Source organism: Sesamum indicum, linkage group LG7, assembly GCF_026168435.1.
Source record: "Sesamum indicum cultivar Baizhima isolate 11 linkage group LG7, ASM2616843v1, whole genome shotgun sequence".
Lineage (NCBI taxonomy): Eukaryota > Viridiplantae > Streptophyta > Magnoliopsida > Lamiales > Pedaliaceae > Sesamum > Sesamum indicum.
Window position 1 is genome coordinate 11,421,526 of NC_142663.1, and position 21,966 is coordinate 11,443,491.

Here is a 21,966-nt window from a genome sequence, read left to right on the forward strand (position 1 = left end):
GAATATTATTTTTTTCAATAAATCGATTACAATCATCAATATTTAATAACTATGGACAACAATAATAATTAATATATTATTTATCAAATATCATATAACTAAAAATGAGTTGAAATTAAAAATTTATGAATATGCAAATTATGTGCACTTTTGTACACAAATTAACGAATTTTTATACTTATTGTTATATCTATATTTTAAAATATTATGTTTGTGGGTGTGCGACAACTACTAGTATTATTAAAGTAAAATTACAGATACTATTAAAATAAAATAATATTTCACACATTTTCGACCCAACAATTTTAAAATCATGAAGCCTCGTGAGATTCGTAAATTAGATTAGGCTTCATCAGCTATTTTTTATTATTTATTTATGGTTGTGGAAAGGTAGTGCGAACATAATTAAGTGTCTGCGAAAGGCATTAAATCAAAACGTAAATTTACATCATCATCGATCTTTTTATTTTTATTTTCAAAGCATTTGGATTTCTCCATAATTATATATTAATTTTCCAAAAAAGACAAATACTTATTTGAATGAATAAAATAATAAAATTAAAGTAAGATAATTGAAATCATTAAGACTCAAAAGCAATAAAGATTAGAACTTGAAGACTGGTTGGTTCCTTTCAAAGGCCAATCAAATGATGTCATGATTTCATTATTTTTGTTCTTTTGGATTTTTCCCTTCACTTGTTTTATTGTATAATTTAATTTTTGACATGTTTTAAGGAATTATAATAAAAGATAATATTAATAATAGAATATTAAGTAGTATTGATAATTCAAAGTATAAAGTTGCCATTTCATTAATAATTATATGTATTAGTGACATATATACAATTAAATTTTAATATAGTCACGTGACAATTTTATTATATTTGTTGTCATTATATTTGTGTCACTATTTTTTCTAGTGACAATGTTATGCACAATTTTCATCGCTACTAATAATTTTATTAAATAATAGTCACTGTTAAAACTATAAAATTCATTATTGCGATGAAATAAAAATTCATGTTACTAAATACATATAATTAGTGACCATATTAGAATTGTCACTTAGTCTTTCCTTCTTTTTTTTTCCTTTTGTTGCTAACTTTTCTTTTTTGATAGGAAATTATCGTGTGACGATAATTTTTTATAAAATTTACATCAATAATATAATAAATAAAATATACTTATTATGTGATTGATTCAAATTTGATCGGACATGATCTAAATTAAAAAATTTTGATACATTGAGTAGCTCGACTGTGACTCTAACAGAACCGCAAGGACAGGCTCGTCCTTTAAATAATTAATTTTCTGAAAAAATATAAAATTAATTATTCCGTGCGTGTGTTTGTGTGTTTGTTGAACATTTTCATAGAAGAAGAGAAATTTGGTGTTCACAATGCTCATTGGTTTTGTAGAGCATGTGCAGATGTTGAATTAAACAGACTCATAACACTGAAAGATCTCAATACATTGGATTAATGTAGGAACAAATCTGTCCTTACACACTTTGATTATACAAAAAAAAAAATGGTCCATACCTATTTTTATTAATTTATTGAATTAATTTTTAAATTTAAAACATATTAAATGATGTAATAAATTGTACGTATACTATTAAAAAAAAATACATGGTTGAAATCTACTAAAACTAAAACCAAATCCAATTCAAATTTATTTTATTTGAATAATAAATTGAAAAAGAGTAATTTACAAATCACTCTCCTAAAGTTTTTCATAATTATAAATATTTTTTCATTATTTGGAAAAGGCTAAATTGCATAAAACCCCCTGGTATTTTAAAATTTTAGTAAAAAACCTTCCTCTGATTTAAGAATAGGCAAAACACCCCCTTGTATTTTAAAAGTTCAGCTCAATCACCTCTCTCAGTTAAATATAACTAACGGCATTAACTTTTTGATAAAATAACCGTTATGCCCTTATATATTACATATTATTTTTTTAATGACCATTGGATCCTTATTGATTAGATGAGAGTTGTCAAATCTAATCAATTAATTTTAACCGTTAGATTTTAAATTTATAAAAAAAATTAAGGATTACATTTATCATTCTAAAATATATATTATAAAAAATAATTTGAAAAAAAAAAACCTACACCCAAAGGGTATTTTAATCCAAACATATAAAGGGTTTTTTTATCTAAACATATAAAGGGTATTTTAATCCAAAATGACCTAAAATATTGACCAAAACAGTAGAAACCGACAACGAAGCACACCACCCGCACGTGCATAGCACATTCCATCAATTGTTAACAGAATAGGGATTTTCTGCTGGGTTCTGAAAATATGAGGGGGGGTTTTGTCTATTTTCAAAATATAAGGACATTTTTTTTTAATTTAACAAAATACAGTGCGATAAAATGGAATTTAGCCATTTGAAAAAACTACAAAAGTCCTTCGAGAATTGACGATCGTTTAACAAATATCCCCTACAATGGACTATCACTTGGGTTTTTATGTTTTTATACACATTCTTTTTTCAATTTTCTGTCGAGCACTCCAATTTTAAATTTTTATTTTTTCAATATATATTACAGATACTCCACTTTTACGTACTTTTATTCAAATCTTTAGTTTTTTCTCTAAATGTATCACATTATTCAAAATACAGGTTTTTGCAGCAAACATTCCCTAAATAATATTTCTATATTGCCAACAAGCTATATGTAAATTAGTATTACAGGACTTTGAAACAAAAATCAATGTTATTATTTTTTTTTTTTTCCATTTCTTTCTTGTTTTTGCCTTTTAGCACGTTATACACTTTCTTTAAGACGTGTAAAATTAAGGGTTGTCACAAATTATGTAATTAGATCGTCCTTTATTTAGATTCTGCTAAATAAGTTGTACCTTCGTCACAATTAAATTTCACAATCTACTTAAAATACATAGCTAATTAATTTGCGCAATATATTATCGACTTTTTTATACTTCATACGTATCTTATCTAAAATACTTATTTATGTAATTCGATCTAAAAATACCTCACATTTACATAAGGCCGGTTTTAAATTAGTGACCAGAATTTTTATTTATTTATTTTTCTATGTATCAGTTCCTAGTGAAATTCATACGCAGTACGTATAAGAAAAAAATACGAAAAAAATAAAATATATAATATTCTTAATATTGAACTAAAGAAATCAAGAAAAATATCATGCAAATTATTTCATAAAATAAACAATTGCAAAAGAAATAATATATTCTCTATTTTCGCCCTTTAAAATATGATAAAAATGAGGGTAAACATGTTTAGCTTTTAACATGTGATAACATGCCTAGATGTTTGCCTAAAATCTCAAAATTCCCATATGCTTGTGACTTGGATCTCCATAACTGTAAAGCAGTTGTTTTTTTCTCTACTTTTCTACTTTTTTTGAATCTTAGCCATCCAAGAAAAAGAGAGACGCGCAAGACGCGGAATTTTACGACGTAAATGAGGCTTAATTTAGCTGGTAAAGAAGATGAAACTCTATAGTTATAAAATTATGAATTCAAATCTCACCTATGTGTAGTTATTTGTTTACTTTAGTAATAGTTATTTGTCGATTGTCACTGAAAAAAAAATTATTGTTGCCTGTATTTTGATTATTATGGACTAAAAGCCGTGGTAGATAACCATTATTATCCATAGTCAAATAAAATCGATGCAAAAAACTTACCTTATTGACCATGGCAAAAGTATTCGTCGTGGCTCTCAGTTGCCCTCGCCAAAATCATGGCCAATAAAACGTTGCATGACAGTGGTAAATAACTATTTACTATACTTATTCTTTTTAATCATGACAATTAGTTGCGTTAAATGTTATACTTCGTCTGGTGTGTAATAATAATTACTGGTCACTATAAATATTGCTAAATAGTGATAATGGTATAACTATATAAATTGATATAATTATTAACAATTAAAAAATTATAATGTAATTATAATAATCTACAAAAAATATGAACTATTTATCTTTTGAATAAATTAATTACAATAATCAATATCAAATATTGATGTCTAACAACAACCGACAACTATATCACCTATATATACTAATTAATCATCAATATCGGATAATTATATCTAATCAACAACTACTATTAAAATAGAAGAATGCTTATTATTAAAGTAGGATTACATCCAACACATCAGTGGGGTTCAAACACATGACCTTAAGTCATGAGGCCTCAACTTCGCCAATTGAGCTAGGTCTCGTTGACCAGAAATTATATTTCTATATACTTACATTTAATTTCATTTAAGCCATGATTTAAAAAGTACTTAATTTAAGTTATCGCAACGCCCAATATTAGGAACTAAAGATTAATTATGAATATTTTTTTTAATTTCTTGTTTGCCTAATGATTGGCTCTAAATCTTTTTTGCTACTTGCATTTCCACATTATATCCGGATTTGATTTCTTCAGCAAAATCATTGCTTAACACTACATAACATCACTCATTGATTTATGACTTTATTACATAATTATGTTTCTACCTAATTTTATCATCAATTCTCAGCATAATTCAAGGAACACTGCCAAAAAATTAAAAAATAATTATTCAATGTATTTTAGATAATTACAACTTAAAAATCATGACAAGTCAATATTTCATGCCATGCTCAGTTTATCAATATTTGTCGTGGTTTAAGTTGTGGCCGTTTAACATTTGTTAAATCATGGCAGATGTTTTGGCCCCGTCAGTAAAATTAATGACTAATAATAATTGTGCAACCATAGTACACTAAAAGATTCAACACTTAAATATGGCTAACTGTCATTGTTAAAAATAAATAGTTGTAGTAAATTGTTAAACCCACGACTATGCAACAATTCTTGGTTGGATTTTTGCGAGTGTTTTAAAAACCATGGCAAAAATAATTTTCATAATAGATAATTTAAACTTTTGCATCGATTTTTAATTAGCAGTAATTAATAATAATTATTTACCACAATTTTAATCCATAAACAATAAAACTATAGTTACTAATATATTTTCTTGTAATAATAATTAATATTCACTGTGATTTTTTACTTTTATTTATAATAATTAATTAGATCATATTTCTCGGAATACCATTGAAATCCAAAATCTACTTTCAGTTAATACAAGTTGGTATGTTATATATGTCCTAAAAGATGCCCAACAATCAGCAAAACTCACATACGCATTCTTTATGAACTGCAAATATTAAATTGTTTTTATCATACACTCCAACTTCAATTTTTTTTTAATTTTTAACTTTTATTTTTAAATACTCTAAATTTTTATTAGTGCTTAACTTATAACATTCTTTATTATTTATTGAAAAATTATAATATTAATCCTGAAACTTATGAGAGTTGTCATTTTTCTTTCTGCACGAATTGATTTCTACAATATAGTCCAGTAACATTAAAATTTCAATAATATTAGTTTTTTCTCAACTAACTTGGTCGAAATATTGCATGTGACTTGTAAATGATTGAATTAAATTGTAATTTTAGTCCTGTAACTTGTGAAGTATTGATATTTTTGATCCTGCGCAAATTATTTTTCAGGAAAAAAATTACAATTTAATTAGACCACATGCATGTCATATGCAATTTTCCAGCCATATCGACCGGAAACCGATAAAAAAATTGTCAAAATTTTAAAATTATAGGATTAAATTACAAAAATCAATTTATACAGAATAAAAAATGCCACCCCTAAATTATAAAACTAAAAGTATATTTTTCCCTAATTTATTTCCATTACAAAAATAAAAACTTTTGCAAACGGCCCTTAACCATTTTGGGGTGCAATTAGGGGAAAAGTACCTTACACTAATCAATGCTTATCCCAAATTAATTGAGTGTTACTTCAACACAAAGAATTTTAATGTTCTGATTCTTTGTAATTTTATCTCATTTCAATGAGAAAAAATCGAAATAAAATGAGTTTCGGTTGATATCAGACTTTTTTCCGAGTGTGCAATCAATTAAATCTAAAATTAAAATATAATAATAATAATTAAAGTAATGTGAAAAACATATTAAGTAAAAAAAAAAGAAATGTGACAATGGTATTGATGTGATATATTATTTTTTTAAATTTTTTTTAGTGTTTGAAATGTATTTAAGAGATTCACTAAATGTGAAATTTGAGCATAGGAATTATGTTAGCTACCCACCAAACAAGATTCAACCACTCTTTGACTTTTAGCATTATGTGACTTCATTAATGCCTATTTTATAAGGAAGAATTTCGCGACCAACAATGACTATTTATTGCTCGTTGCGACGAGGGGTTGGCTTTTCGTTTGAAAGATAATGATGGGTACATATAAATTAGGATAAATTATAATTATTTTTTTTAGGATTTGTCCGAAGTTCGAATATATTTTTGTTATTTAAAAAATTACGAATATTCTTCTTATTGTGACGGACGTGTAACTATTCATTACCAACTATTTATATGAAAAATATTTCATGTGCAGAAATATTACTATTAAAGTAAAAATTGGACTGCTGAATCATAAAATGAAATGAAAACTAAAACATAGTCCAGTCAGTCTGACTGCTGCCTGAGCAAGATACGAAAACTGTAAACAGCACTGTCAAGCAAAACCTGCGTCAGGAAAACTCAGAATTATAAAAAGGCACTTTTACCAATTACCACAAGCAAAACAAAAGCAAAATCGCGATTCAGTTTTCCCAATTTCTCCCAAGTCCTTTTCACGATTATGTGAAAAAGTCAGAGGAAAAAGAAACTCTCTGCACACACTGTTACAGACAGCTCATAACAGTAGTAATAGCTTTTTCCTTCCACCCTCGAAGAATCTTTTCTGAATCAGCAGCCAAACCCCAAGAGAATGTTGTTCTTCACCAGCAGTGAATTTATATATATATATATATATATATATAGAGAGAGAGAGAGAGAGAGAGATTAAGGAAAAAAAGAAAGGTGAAATGTTGTTCTTCACCAGCAGTGAATTTATATATATATATATATATAGAGAGAGAGAGAGAGAGAGAGAGATTAAGGAAAAAAAGAAAGGTGAAATGCTGATTGGATAAGAGCCATGCCTTTAGTACTCTTCTCTCTCATCTCTCTCTCTTTCTCTCTCTCTAAAAATCTGCCTTTTTAACAAATCTTCGTCTCTTTTTCTTCTTGCATTTTTCATCAGTTTTCTTTCCTCCCCCACAGAATATTTAGGTAGCAAGATTGGAATGTGAAGAGGCTGAGGGAGCCTGCAAAGGAAGAGAGAAATACCATTCTTTCTTCTCTTTCTCTCTCATCTCTTCCATGTCTCCATCAGAGCCGCCACACCCCTCCAAAAATCTCTTCTTTCCTTCGTGTTTGAAAATTTAATTGCAAGAAAAGAAAGAACAAACGCCTCCCACACAACCCTACCAACAAAGCAACACACAATTTCCATTTCTTCAGTCACTGTTTGTGCGAACATTAACAACATTATTACAGGCGGCTAACAGTGTGATTTATTATATAAACCATCTTCATCACATTTTCTCCCAATTTCTGCAAATCAAAGCAGCAAGCAAAGCAAGAAATCTCTTCCTTTCTTTGCAGAATAAACAAACGACAGCCAAACAAGGCACATCATATACTCTTCCACCCTCCATTGTTTCTCTTTTCTTGCCTCCAAGGATGCTTCCTCATGCCAGCATTCTCTTGTTTGGATTCTTCTTCCTCACCGTCTCTCTCTCTTCCTTTTTTTCAGCCGCTGCTTTCTTTAACCTCACCCTCCCTCATCAACATCCCGACCCAGAAGCTGTGGTTCAAGAAGTTCAAAGGTATACATCATAATGAAATCCATCACACACACACACTATATATATATATATGTATATTTTTGTTATGCATTGTGAAAACAGAGCAGAAAACCCATCTGGTTTTTGCTCAAGATTGCAACTTTTTATCTGGGTTTTGCTATCGAAGAGCTTTCAGAAGTTGGGATTTCTGGTTTTGGTAGAGAAATTTAGCATCAAACGCAGAAACTCAGCCTCTGGGTTTTGCATTTGCATTGTCGCATTGGACTTCCCCTGTCTTTCTACACCCACCCACATGTGTGTCTGTGTTTCTTTTTTCTTTTTTTTTTTTTTTGTTATTAATGTTGTTTTTTGAGTTGTATAATGTTATGTTGATTTGGACTTGATTTTTCTGGCATTTCAAGATCTGTAACTCACTCAATTTGATTTTCTCACATTCCCCTGTTTCAATGAGTTTCTCCCCTGTTTTTGTTTTTATGTTTACTTTTACTTATGGTAATCAATATCCAATGTGGGACTTCTCTTTAATTGCATATATTTCTCCAAATAAAATGCTATTTTTCATTCTTGGCAATTTACATAAGTGGTAATTCACATTTATGAATAGGTAAAGATTGTGTGTACTCGTAATTATCTTATAAGTATAATTCACTTTGCATTGTGTTTGATCTAAGTTCGGATTACTTTGGGCCTTGATGTTCACGTCTGCAATTTGCATCCAAAAAAAGAGTAGAAAAGAACATTTCTTCATCACACGCTTGACATTTCCTTCATGTCTTGTTTTCCCGCAGGAGTGTAAATGCTTCAATATCAAGAAGGCGCCAACTCCTCCCCGGCCCGCCAATCATCGGCCAGGCCCAATGCCTGACCGGCAATCCCATCGACGACTGCTGGCGTTGCGACCCCAACTGGGCTGCCAACCGCCAGCACCTGGCCGACTGTGCCATTGGCTTCGGCCGGGCTGCAATGGGTGGCAAAGGAGGCCGCTACTATGTCGTGACCGACTCCTCTGACCACGACATGGTCAACCCCACCCCAGGCACCCTCCGCCATGCTGTCATCCAAGATGAGCCCCTCTGGATCATTTTCCAGTCCAGCATGGTCATCAAGCTTAAGCACGAGCTCATCTTTAACAGCTACAAGACAATCGACGGCCGAGGGGCCAACGTGCATATAACGGGAAATGGATGCATCACTCTGCAGTCTGTTACCAATGTGATCATTCATAATGTGCATATATACAATTGTTTGCCATCGGGAAACACTATCATACGATCGACTCCAACGCATTCCGGGTGGAGGGGCAGATCAGATGGCGATGGGATATCCATATCTGCAGCGAGGAACATATGGATCGACCATTGTGCTTTGTCTCATTGTACTGATGGCTTGATAGATGCCATTTTGGGGTCTACGGCCATTACCATCTCAAACAGCTACTTTACACACCATGACGAGGTTATGTTGCTCGGTCACAATGATAAGTACTTGGCCGACTCGGGAATGCAGGTCAGAATTCTTGAACTAAGGTTTGTTATGGTCATTTGTTGTCTTAATATGTTTGTTATTCAAATGATGTCTTGATTACTAGGTAACAATAGCTTTCAATCACTTCGGGGAGGGGCTAGTGCAGAGGATGCCAAGGTGCAGGAGGGGTTACATTCATGTGGTGAACAATGATTTCACCGAATGGCAAATGTACGCTATCGGAGGAAGCGCTAATCCGACCATCAATAGTCAGGGCAACCGTTATACGGCACCGATGGACCCCAATGCCAAGGAGGTAATATTCTTGCATACTTGGCATTTTTGGCATCTTTCCATTGCTATAGCGTTTAAATGATGTCCTAAATCCCATGAACCTATTGCCTTGTGTGTAGTCGACCAATGTTTTCGTTATTGTACTTTCTTTCTCTGTGTGTGGCATGACAGTGGGGCTGCTCACAGTCATCGACTGTTTTTTTGACATGGGAATAAAGGTTAAGATTACAAGAACATTCGACTTAAAAAGGACTTTTCTTGAGGGTAAAACTGTAATTTCACTATATGCTAGGGGCGTGGTTGGTGGCCTTGGGTTTTCGTACATGCAAAAACTATTTTAGTCGAAACCGATCCGTGCTTGGTGGCCTTGTGTTTCAAGACATTTATTTTTCATTTTATACTTTTTGCAAACATATTCGATTTACCAAGCAATGTCACAGCAAAAGATGACTGATAATTGGTCGGATTTCTTACAACAGGTGACGAAGCGCGTGGAGACAGACGAGAGGGAGTGGTCGGACTGGAATTGGAGGACAGACGGGGACATAATGGTGAACGGTGCATTCTTCGTTCCATCAGGTGAAGGCCTCAGCATGCAATATGCCAAGGCCTCTAGTGTCGAGCCCAAGTCTGCTGCCCTCATCGACCAACTCACCATGAACGCCGGCGTCCTTGGTGGCCCCAGGTACATAAGCACACAGTCCCTTAATATTTTACTCGTCGCCAAATAAATTTTAGCATTATTTAGTAGACCCCAAAATCTTGAAACACACACACAAACACACTTGTCTATTTGATTGATGCGTAAATACTATTTTACCTTTCAACTCAATACTATTGTCATGAAAACGTGTCTACGAGTTCAAGGGTATTTTTGTCCTTTCACACAACCCAAAAGAGTCATTTCCACTACGGGTTGGATACAACGCAAGTAATCTATTCCGATTTAGGAGGATTAACCTGCCCTCGTCAAACGATGGTCGATCAATCGATTGTGTAGCATCCATCAATTGATCCAAGAATTACACTCCATAGTTAGTATGTAGGAATAGGAACTATTAGAACAGCATGGTAAAAGAATAGGGTACATTGATCCCCACGTGATGATGCTCTCTTTAAGAATCTACTCCAACCCTACAAGTCTTAATGGTTTCGAGTTGTCTTTTTAGCGCTTTCACGTAGTTCTGCTTTTAGCACTTTTAGGAAGTCGTCTTTTATATTTTTAGCAGCAGTTGGTATATCCACAATAGGGAACGGTGGGGGTCGACTATCTTCTGGGGTATAGGGGGTCACACGACTTTAACAACAAAGTAGGTATCTAAGACGCTCTCCAACATGCTTTTTTTAAGTGAGGATAAAAGCGGAATATAATTCTTTTCGAATTGAAATTTGAATACAAACTGATCAGAAGTACGACGTATGGGTGTGTTTAAGAGGGTCGATTCACATTTCACCATTAGATCACAGTGTATGATTCAACAAGTTCATAATTCGACAATCAGACATGCGTCTAGTCTGTTGTCCAAGGACCGAAACACTATGATTTAGCGGTAAAAAGTGGATCAAACCTTCTTGTTGAACTCGATCTTGATTTATGGTTAGTCCTGTACATGTTTTTATCCTTTTATTACAAAATTTAGGAAAATTGAGTTTCTAACTATCTGAAAAGTTTGATCGTGATGCTCTAGTTTTAAGGACTTTTTTGTTTTACATGAATTGACTGTAAAAATATCAAATAGTACATATTATACCATATTTAAAATCGTATAGGTCTCACTGATGATGTGATTTAATTTTCATGTTGGATATTTTCATACTCGATGGATGTAAGAAAAACATTACATGTGTTGTATATTTTAGCATACTTGAAAAACAAGTTGTTATTATTAATTTTGTTTTTATTCCTCAAAAGTTCCGGATAATGTGGGACACCCCAGGTTATATTCTGTGCTCCCCCATGCTTTCAGCCAAATGTGGGTCCATTTAGTTAGAAATTCGGGGGTGTGGGCCCAGTTCCCTGGTCCTGATGCTTAAACTTTTTGGCCCACTTGACAACCCAGTGGGAAAATGGACTTTCATTGTGGCCCATGCGCTGCACCCAATCTCAAGCTCTTTTTGATACAAAGACACTTTTACCCCCTCTTTTCTATTTCTAGTATAGTATTTGTCTAACTACATAATTTATAATCTTCAAACTTGATTGAGACATTTTGGAGGTAGAATGACCTATTTACCCCTTTTTCTTTCTAGTGATTGACTTGTTCTTTTCAGATTTTAAGATGGTTCTACAACTCGAAACCTACTGATATCAGAATATTTGAATTGTTAAAAAAAGGTCTATTCTTGAATTTGAATTACATTATATGAAAATTTAATAGTCTATGTTAAGACCAGTCAGGGGTTTGTCGATGCTTCAGATATTAATACTTCTCGTTTATTATAAACGATGAATAATACAGTATACAAATACCAAATACAGTGTCAAAACCACTCTGTTCTAGTTAACCCTAAGCCACCAACCAAGCAAGAATATGAAACCTTATCCCCACTTTTACTTTTCCACTAATTGGTTGGCCTTAGCACAACATATAACCCCACAAACTAGTCTATGTTATCTCATGAAAAGCTTCAAACCTAATCAATATCCCCAAGTTATATGACCTAGAAACAATAATAGTGAAGTCTTCAAGAGTCACAACCAACAAATGAAAGGGAAAAAGCACAAGTGCAATGAGATTCTTGGACTGTAAATTAAGTGTTTCTCTTGCAGATAAAAGTCCTCAAATCTTTTGTCCTATGATGTGAGGGAAAACTTTGTCATAAGAAACTATCTCCCACATGCATTTCCCCCATGGTATGGTGGTCCATATCTTTCCCAAAGTTATTCCAATCCCATGTCTCTTTCAGCTGGGCTGCCCTTTTCTTGCATGGACTTTTGCAACCACTAAGAAAGCTGCTTTCTAGTGAATTAACACGTGAGCCCACAAATTCTAATTCGAATTAAGTATGATCAAATTGAATTAATTATATAAAAAAATTGTCTTAATTATTTTGGGATTGGTGTACAATTTTAATGAAGTAATCAACCACATAAAAGTTTTTGTAGCTCCTCAATTTATACGTGTAAAATTTGAGATTATGGACTAGTGATGGGGGACGATTATAGGATTTGCTCCCTATTTGTTCACGATTTGTCCATTTTATACACAATCTACAGTGTTTGATTAGGTTGGTAAATGATTCAGATCGAATCGAACGTATTACTGTTTAAATTTGTTTGAATTGATATCGAGTTTGAAAATTTGAATTCGAATTTGATTCGAATATTGCTTGAATCGAGCTCAAATAAATTTTAATTGGATCAAATATGAGTCGAGTTCGAATAATTTAATATTTCTAAACGTATTTTATTATTTTTGGACTGATTGGATTCAACTCGAATCGGATTTAAAAAGTTGTGTAACAAACTTTTGGAATTCAAATTTGGTTTGTTAAAGTGTCAAGAAAGGATTGAATTTTCAATCCTATGTTTGATGTACGTGTTTGGGCGGTCATAGGTACATTGATTGGTGACGATGGTTGTGGAAATGCAGGGACAATAGTGTGAGCATATCATATGGGGGTGGGGCCACCACTGGAGCAACCAGCTACGGCGGTGGGGGGTCCAGCAATAGCGGAGGCGGTGGTGATGGTGACTTCTTTGGTATGATATTTGGGAGCGGCGGCGCGCCACCAACTCAATTATCGCCACCCACCACCATGATTTTGTCTCTTGTAATTATTTTAATATTGTGTGGTATGCTTTCATTACCCTCATTATGACTATACACAAACTAAACACATTTGGAAAATTAGACACAAAAAAAAAAAGAAAAAAGAAAGTTCAAATTCTAAATTAATGAAGGTCCCACTTCTGTACATAAAATCGACCTTAAGGTTGTATTTGTATGTATTCGGGGGTGGAATACAAATATATATATATATATATATATATATATTCAATCAATTGTTGATGTGAGGTACTAACCATCTCTTTTATTTTATTTATTAGAGGAATAATTGTAAAAGTGAATTTTTTTTAATTATTTTCTACATATGTTTTTTTAGAAAATTAATTTGTAATTATTAGGTGGCTTAAACATCTTTTGAATTATTATTGAATTTAAAATGTTGTGTTTAAATATAATTTGATTTTTTTATTTAAAAGAATTATATCAATCAATTTGAATGGAGTATCCAATAATTTAATTTATTATTGAAGCATACACACTAAAAAGGTAGTGATTTCGAGAAAAAGGAGATAGGATATGAAAGGCTCTTGGCAAGATACTTTAGTTAGCACATCACTTTCAAAGCGTACAGCATTCTCAACTATTTCCATAGGATAACATACTACCACTACCACTACCACCCCACCCGCTCTCTCTCTCTCTCTCTCTCTCTCTCTCTATATATATATATATATATATATATATGTGTGTGTGTGTGTGTGTGTCTGGTAAAGTCAGGAAGAATGGCCAAACCGTCCAAAGAATCAAATGCTTTTAAGAATCTATCTTCTCATGTGGAAATAAATGAAAAAACAAACTTCTTTTCTCTCATTTACATTTCACTTTATATCGTCACCATGTCAATCAAAAGATTCACAACTTACTTGACCATGCATGATCACATCGTCTTCCAACATTGTGACATTATATACGCATCAGATCAAACAGGCTCATAATCCCAACTGGATTTATTACAATTACCACTCACAGCTTTAAGTATAATTCTCAGAAGAGATGGCCTTAGATCATAATGTCAAAGCACAAAGAACCGTTCAGCACTGAGAATATACATGTTCTGTAAGAGAATGGCAAGAAAGCAACAAATGATGAAGCAAGAACGAGCGTCGGGCACCTCGCGCAGAAGTAAAAGCATACACGCAGCACAAGCTCTCGATGACAGGTTCAAAAATCTGCATGAGTTATTGGGATGGTATTTTCACCAGCACTTTTTCTGAAGAGAATTGCAGTTGTGTGCTTAACATTTAAAGAATTGATGAAATTCATCATCATATTGGTATATATTGTCTATGAAAATGATAGCCAAGGAATATCATCTTCAGCAATGAAGCTATTTAAAACCATAATTACGTGATATGATTCTATGATCAAATGAAAATTTACAAAGCTCCTGCACGATGTTGATCGATGAAAGAAATCATTTTGATTTTTTTTTCATCTTCATTAGTTCATGGAGAAGGGAAATCCTTGGGAAACTTTCAAACTTTCAACCATAAATATTCTAAGATTACAAATTCTGATGAAATTATTAGGATAAAAAAAAAAGAAAAGAAAAGTGGGAAAATATAACCGACAAAGAAAGGACGTGGAAAGCGGATTTCTACAGTACTCGTACCTCCTTTCTTCAGGCTCTTTTCCTTCAGCTCTCGGCTTGTTTTGTAATCATTCCTACGCCCTTTTGGAGTACTAGTTAAGCTGCTAAAGTGGAAGATAGCAAAAACTTCTTCAAGTATTTGATCCTGAGCATCTAATCCATAGAGCTTTGCCAAGTGCAGAAGTCACATCACTATTCCTGAAAATACGTTTAGAAAAAGGAAAAAAAAAAAAAGAAAAACTTAAAGATCACTAAACAAGAACCATGTTTTTCCCCATGGTACGGGCAGCAACTTCCTCAAGTCTTTTCCAAGTTGAGACGCGTTGCTCCTCCAGTTTTCCTGCCATAGCCTCCTTTGCAGCGTGCTGTCTCTGACACTCGTCAAATAGCTCAGCATCCATCTCCTGGAACATTCGTCGGACATTCGCGCTCAAGCCATTGATTGCCTGGTTCCAGTGACTTCGTATGTTCTTCTCTAGCGCATCGAATATGATGGGTAAAACAACATGCCTATTCTCTGCAATCAAGGCCACTATGTGCTCGTTGTTCCACCAGAAAAGAGCCCGTTCTGCCACCTATCATGTAGAAAGAAGCAAATCTAGAAAATGAACCACTGATCATGATAAACAAAGTAGGTGTATAAAAGTAAGCTTGCACAGTCAAAATAAAGTAAATGTTGAATACATCCTTCGCAGGGGCATCAACCATCTTAAAAAGCATTGGAGACAAACAATCAAAGATGACAGATAAAGGACCTGGCAGGAAAACCTCAATAATTAATGCTATAAGTTACTTTTCCAGCATATGTCGACACTGCGATTTAGAAGGCAATATACCGATCTGAAACAAATTTGGCACTGCCAATATAGAAAGTAAAACATTTATGTAAGATCTGCCACAGCACTGTATCAGCTTTGTACAGTGTAAGGCAAAGAAGCAAAGCACCATGACTGTTATGAAAATTACAGGGGCAAGAACGTATTACTGCATACTTCATTTAATTCTACCAAGTATTCACCATAAATAATCAGCATGGAATTTGACACTTTACAGACATCAGTTGTGATTCATCAAACCATCATATCTCACACATGATTTATGAAATTTCCAGGAGGCAGAAATGAAACAGGTTATAAACGTAAATTAGTGTCCATCTCACTCCACATTCAGCTAAAAAAAACTTTTACTCTCGCCTTTCGTCCACTTCATATTCTCTTGTTCTGTCTCATTTCGCAGCAGACTCCAACTGCTGCCCATTTCCAGTTCCTCGAATAAGCTTCTTTTCTACCTCAACATTTTTAACTTAATAAAATCCTCCATCTTATATTAATATCAATAATCTATAGAGGAGAGGGAATTAATTGAATGAGCTCGTCATCAATCAAGCATCACAGAAGATTCATTCTACTTTTATTATAACCTTAATTTATTTTGCAAAAATCTCCCACCCTTGTATAATACTCTCCGACTGAACTTTATAAGAACTATCTGCTTCACAAGACTTCTATTCTCAGTCACCTAAACCATTCTGCGAGCTAAGACTCTACGTCCTGTTGTAAACTTGTTCAGCCTCTGTTAGTTTCAGCATTAACCCCTTGATTGAAACACAGATGCCCAATGGAGCATCCTCAAGAACCCCTTTTCGCAGTCATAAAATGCAAGAAATGGAAAAATAAGTAAAGAAAAAGAAAATTTGAAAACCAATAATAGCCGTCAACCTGACAAAGATGTATTCTCCTGTGGGAGATTTACTGAAGAAAAGTGCAATAGTCTTTCACAAATCGGTTTAAATTGTGTAGAACTTGCAGATCATTAGACTGGAAGGGTATTTTTCCTACCAGTAAATTATCAAAAACATTTTTGTAAGTATTCAAGTATACTTATATTATTGATTAACTTGATTTTCTTACCTACATCAGAAATCAAGATACCTTTTCACAGTGGAATACAAAAATAACCAAGGATACTTTTTAATACACTCCCTCTGCCCAAAAATCAATGCCCTCATCACTAGCTTCGAAAGAGGTTGAAAAGTACGACAATATATGCAAGTTCGTCATAAAGTACAGGTTTGATGTCCATGATACCCACAGGTTAGTTGTCAGTTCAATAAAAGAAATAAGCTGGCTACATATTTGATTAAGTGTTGTTTGGGAAGAAAATAAATATGCCAGGCAAGTAGTTTTCTTATATGGTGTCAGTAAAAATGGCATGACCTGAGGTAGCTTGCCTGCAATAAGATCTCCATTAACTGCAACACGTGGACATGCACATTCTACGCTTTGTTTTGAATAAGAGCAGTAACTTATCAAAAATCAAATAAAACAATCTGGACTTCACGGAAAACAAATGCAGAGAATCAACTCAACGACCAAAAAAATTTTCCACTATACCTGGAATTACAGTTAATAAGAAAAGATATATTTGAAAAAACAGAAGAATGCTACTCAAGTTCAAGATTCTTATCATATACTATGAGAGAGACAGATATTTCTAAGGGTAATTACATTTACACCCCCTGACCTATGGTCTATTTACACAAAAACCACTCCTGTCTTTTGCATAATTACAGAAACTACCCCTAACAGCCAAAAAATAGGTAGTTTGCGTAATAATGCTAACATTTTTAGGGGATGTCTGTGTAATTTTACAAAAAGTTAAGGGATGGTTTGTGTAAGTGATAATGATATTTTGGTAGGTGTATGTGTATTTATCTAAAAGATAGGGGTGGTTTGTGTAAACAGGCCATTGATCAAGGGGTGCAAATGTAATTATCCCTATTTCTAATCATGCACACAAAACCAAACTTGTATTTCATTTGCGTCCACACTCTCCTGAAATTGAACAAACCCAAAGTTTCCAGGCCAATGATTGTATATACCATTATGAGCTTCTGCTGACTTATAAAACTTGAGAACTAATAATGGGAGTGAAAAACAAACAGATGGATACAGATACTTGTTCTCTATCCGGAACTAGAACAAACGATTTTATCACAAGATCAAATACAGGGCCATAAAAACCATTACCTAATCTAGATTCAGGTAGAGATAAGATCATCCATAATAAACTTAGCACGCCCACACAGGCACACATATTATATATATCTATATAAGATAGAAGTTACTACTATTAGAAAACCTGGCATAGGTCTTTGTGCTTAAAATACATATGACATGACGAAAGCTACCAAATAGTGGGCACTCTCAAACCTGAAAATGTGGGCTATTGAGGCTTCTTCCAATTTGTCTAAAAAGGGGAACCATGCAGCGCTGGAACTCTGCAGATTGTGTAACCTCCAAAATTTCTTCTAGTTCTCCAAGGAAGAGAACCTCTTTCCCACAGTTTGTCAGAGGCCAATACTTCAGCACCCCCCTAATGACAGTATCAGACAACCTGTAATCTTTGTCGACGAATTGTGTTATACAATAGGATAACTGTTGATGGTATGTAGTAATAGATTTAGGCTTGTGCAATGGAATAAGTGCTCGTACAAGAAACAACTTGTGCTCCTCTTTCATTGGCAATGCAAACCCATTTATTATACTTCCGAGGATCTCCAGTAACTCACATATCCCATTGTACCTCTCTGTCTCAAATATAAACCGATAGAATATGTTGTTAATTTCATTCCTTATAAGCGGTCGATGAACCATGAATCTTCCATATATCCGATGAACAATAGTCTTCAAATACTCCCTCTCTCTCATGTCCTCAGAATCAAACAATTCAAGTAGTTTTATGACAAACGAGTGATCAATAAATCTTTTGGCAAGCTTGGTATCTGTATCTGGTGACACCACGTATCTTAAAAGTAACTCATACACAAGTTGCAAGTGGGGCCAAGCGGGGTCCATGAACATATCATCCTCCTCAGGATCTCCACCATCCGCGCCAGAATTTTCATGCGGTGCAGGTGGCAAGCATCGGAAAATATTCATGGATATCATTTTGACCATATCCTCCTGCATTATCTCGTTCAGTTTACACGATCCAGACTGCACTATATCGACAAGCTCTGCAAGGGTTTGCCTCTTGATCTCCTTTTCTCGGGCCGACTTCATTGTATCAGAGAAATCAAAGAAGAAACAACACACTAGGACTTTTCGGATGAATACTACATGTCTGTCTGGTACAGCAACATCCCTCAACATTGGCAAGACCTCAACTACGCCAGGGTTTTGGATGGTTGCAAGACTCAGAAGCGGTTGCGGGGCCGCAGCCACATTGGGGGCTGCTGTTGCTGTAGCCACTGGAGGAGGCTCAGTTGCTTCCGATTTGGAGGGCTTTTTCTGCCCTCTTTTCATTATTTTGTTAAACATTGTTACTTTTTCCCAAATGACAAAATCATAAACCTCAAAAAATATAGAATCAGGAAACCCACTTCCTGCAACACTAACCCAGTACTCCTTTTTCCTAGTTAACACCCATCTTTCCCTTTTCTCTATATTTCCCCTTCTTCCTCGTCTTCCACTTTCCCACAAAATTCTAATCAAAGCAGTTGGTAACAAATAATACAACCTGAAAAACGACAGAAAGCGGAACGAATGTGAAATTATAAAATCACACCGAATCATGATCTAATAACAGCTTCTCAAACATGTTCGCACATCCACATACATACACACACACATCACCACATAACAACATAACAGAAGTACGTATTCTCATAAACAGTTCCAACAAAAAGATCAATACCTCAGATGGGATGCTGAGAATTCAAGAGCGCCATATGAAAATCTGGAAATTCAGCCATGAAACATGTTACCAATCTACGCAGGCAGAGGGAACACAGTTTCTCTTTCTTTCCTTCAGAGAGAGAGAGAGTGGGGAAACAAATTTGCGTGTTTCGTTTTGGGGAAAGAAAGATCCGAAAAGGGTGGGAAGGAAGGAGAACAATACCTCTGCACGAATTATTTTTATTTCTGATGCAAGAAATTTTGTTGATAATATCGTTCGCGAAATTTTCAAAACAACCAAATAAATAATTAATTCAATCTTATTTCTCAAATAAAATACTGTAATATGATTATTAAACCATTCTCTCCCTAATCGATTCAGTTTTTGGATAAGGTAGTTATTCTGAAACTTTTTCTTTCAAAAAATAATTTTTATAAAAAATTAGAAGTGGATAGTATTAAGAAGAAATAAAAACTAAATTGAATAGTATTTGATGATAAAAAATATACTTTTAAAATACGATTAATTTCTTAAAGATCGTTTTATCCCAATACGTTAAGAGAATACTATCTTTATAGTTTACATAGATTATGATTTATTTTTGTATTTTATAAAAATATAATTTTGTAATAATATTTTAATTTTTTAAAAATTTATTTTTTTTGTCATATTATGTATTTTTTATATAAATTCATTTACTTAATTTTCCAAAAATATATATTAAATAAATTTAAAAAAATAAATATTAAAATATATTAAAGACTAATAATTTTTGTAACTAAATCAAGTACCAAATGCAGTTACAAATACAGTGGTAAAAATAGATACAATATAATTCAAAACAGTTACAAAGTATTACAAAAAATCGTCCCAAATATCTGGCAAATCCATACTCAAATGTGTTATAAAGGCCATTACAATAACAATTAAAGCAAATCCAACCAAGCTGTTACAAAAGTTGTTCTAATTTAATTTTTCTTCGTATCACTAGGTTTGTAAAGGCTACAAGCAGCCGTCACAAAGTTGTAAAGGTTTTTTAACAAGCCGCTATAAATACTTTGTAATGTCTCGTTTAGCTGTGGTAGGCATTTCCGTTACAAGAAAAAGTCGTTGTAAATTAATTTAAAAGCCGTTCCAATAAAATAATTTTTATAATGGTAATTGTAACTAAATATTATTTATAAAATAATATAATTTATTAAAATATATTTAAATTAAATAATATTTTAATTTTGTTATTAATATATTTATGATAATTGATTTTTATTTATATTCATATAAACATTTAAACATGAAAAATTAACTTTAGTATATTAAATTTTGCATTGTGATTTATTTAGTTAATATATTTTATAAATACATAATAATTTGTTACATATATCAAAACTAAATAATAAATAAAATCAATCAATAATATATAGTTTATTAAAATATATTGAACTAAAAAAGTGATTTTCTTTTATATATCAAACAAAGGAGTAAAATAGATATTTGTAAATGTAAAATAATGTCAAAAATTGTTAAAAAAAAAAAAAAAAATCACTCTTATTTTAAATGTGTGAAATGCACTCACCGTTAATTTCTAATGGGAAGGGGATATTTTGTTGTCTTTTAAATAACACATAAGGTTTTCTGTTTATAAACATAACAGAGAGGATTTCACGCTATTTTCTTAAAATACAGAAGGTGTTATGCAATTACCTTCTTTTTTTTTTCCCTAAAATTCACAAACACTCCCAATATATAAAAATAAAAAATAAAAAATATTGTATTGTAGGTTTGCACGTGCGAGAATGTATTAAAATATTAATATTTAATGTGGTAATTAAATGAATATCACGAAAGCAAACTTTTATGTTCACTTTAATATTATTTATTTATGTTATTTATTTTTTTATTATACATTAATATTAAATATTGACAAATCGATATATTAATTTCAAGTTATCATAAAATTGTGCATGTAATTTAAAGAAATATTTTTTTCAATTGTCCGGATAAAATTATGATACCTCTTCACCATACTTATGTCGCATGCATAAATTTATTTCACTGTTCAAGATTTAAGTTCGTTTAGTCCAAATAAGAGAAAATGAGAAGTAATAGGGGGAGGTGGAGTGTAATGGTAAGGGAGAGAAAATATCATAGTTTTTCTTCAAATTGTAATTGGAAAATGAATAAATCTCAAATACTTATATTTATTTTCTATGAGAAAAATAGATTGAGAAAATGCTAATTTTTATAATTTTACTTAATACCCATAAAAATGGGCTAGCCTAAAGAAGTCCAAGCGGTCCAAAAGGGAAAAAGTGAATAAGAGCCCAAAGGTGCAAGGCCTAAGATGCACCTCAGGAGGCCCAGCTCGGGTAAGGGC

General features: G+C 32.8%; 2 protein-coding genes across 5 annotated transcripts; one reads left to right on the top strand and one right to left on the bottom strand.

Moving 5' to 3' along the window:
• The first annotated feature begins 7,060 nt into the window (after window positions 1-7,060).
• LOC105166572 (putative pectate lyase 12) lies at window positions 7,061-13,536 on the top strand. Of its 2 annotated transcripts, none has more exons than XM_020695328.2 (5): window positions 7,061-7,793; window positions 8,561-9,278; window positions 9,361-9,552; window positions 10,010-10,215; window positions 13,088-13,224. In XM_020695328.2, the coding sequence occupies exons 1-5, from the start codon at window positions 7,648-7,650 to the stop codon at window positions 13,101-13,103; spliced, it is 1,278 nt and encodes a 425-aa protein (XP_020550987.1). In that variant the 5' UTR covers window positions 7,061-7,647; the 3' UTR covers window positions 13,104-13,224. The 2 variants fall into 2 exon arrangements, with proteins under 2 accessions (XP_020550987.1, XP_011084268.2); XM_011085966.3 differs by having other exon boundaries at window positions 7,079-7,793; window positions 13,124-13,536.
• Window positions 13,537-14,203: 667 nt separating this feature from the next.
• LOC105166573 (serine/threonine protein phosphatase 2A 57 kDa regulatory subunit B' beta isoform) lies at window positions 14,204-19,888 on the bottom strand. Of its 3 annotated transcripts, none has more exons than XR_002287417.2 (4): window positions 19,611-19,888; window positions 18,125-19,433; window positions 14,934-15,487; window positions 14,204-14,490 (listed from the first exon to the last, which is right to left on the bottom strand). XR_002287417.2 is itself a non-coding variant. In XM_011085967.3 (3 exons), exons 2-3 carry the CDS (start codon window positions 19,232-19,234, stop codon window positions 15,164-15,166), a joined length of 1,434 nt encoding a protein of 477 aa, XP_011084269.1. In that variant the 5' UTR covers window positions 19,235-19,433; window positions 19,611-19,888; the 3' UTR covers window positions 14,783-15,163. The 3 variants fall into 3 exon arrangements, 1 of the variants encoding a protein (XP_011084269.1); XR_002287418.2 differs by having other exon boundaries at window positions 14,204-14,531; XM_011085967.3 differs by lacking the exon at window positions 14,204-14,490 and having other exon boundaries at window positions 14,783-15,487.
• Between the last annotated feature and the right edge of the window lie 2,078 nt (window positions 19,889-21,966).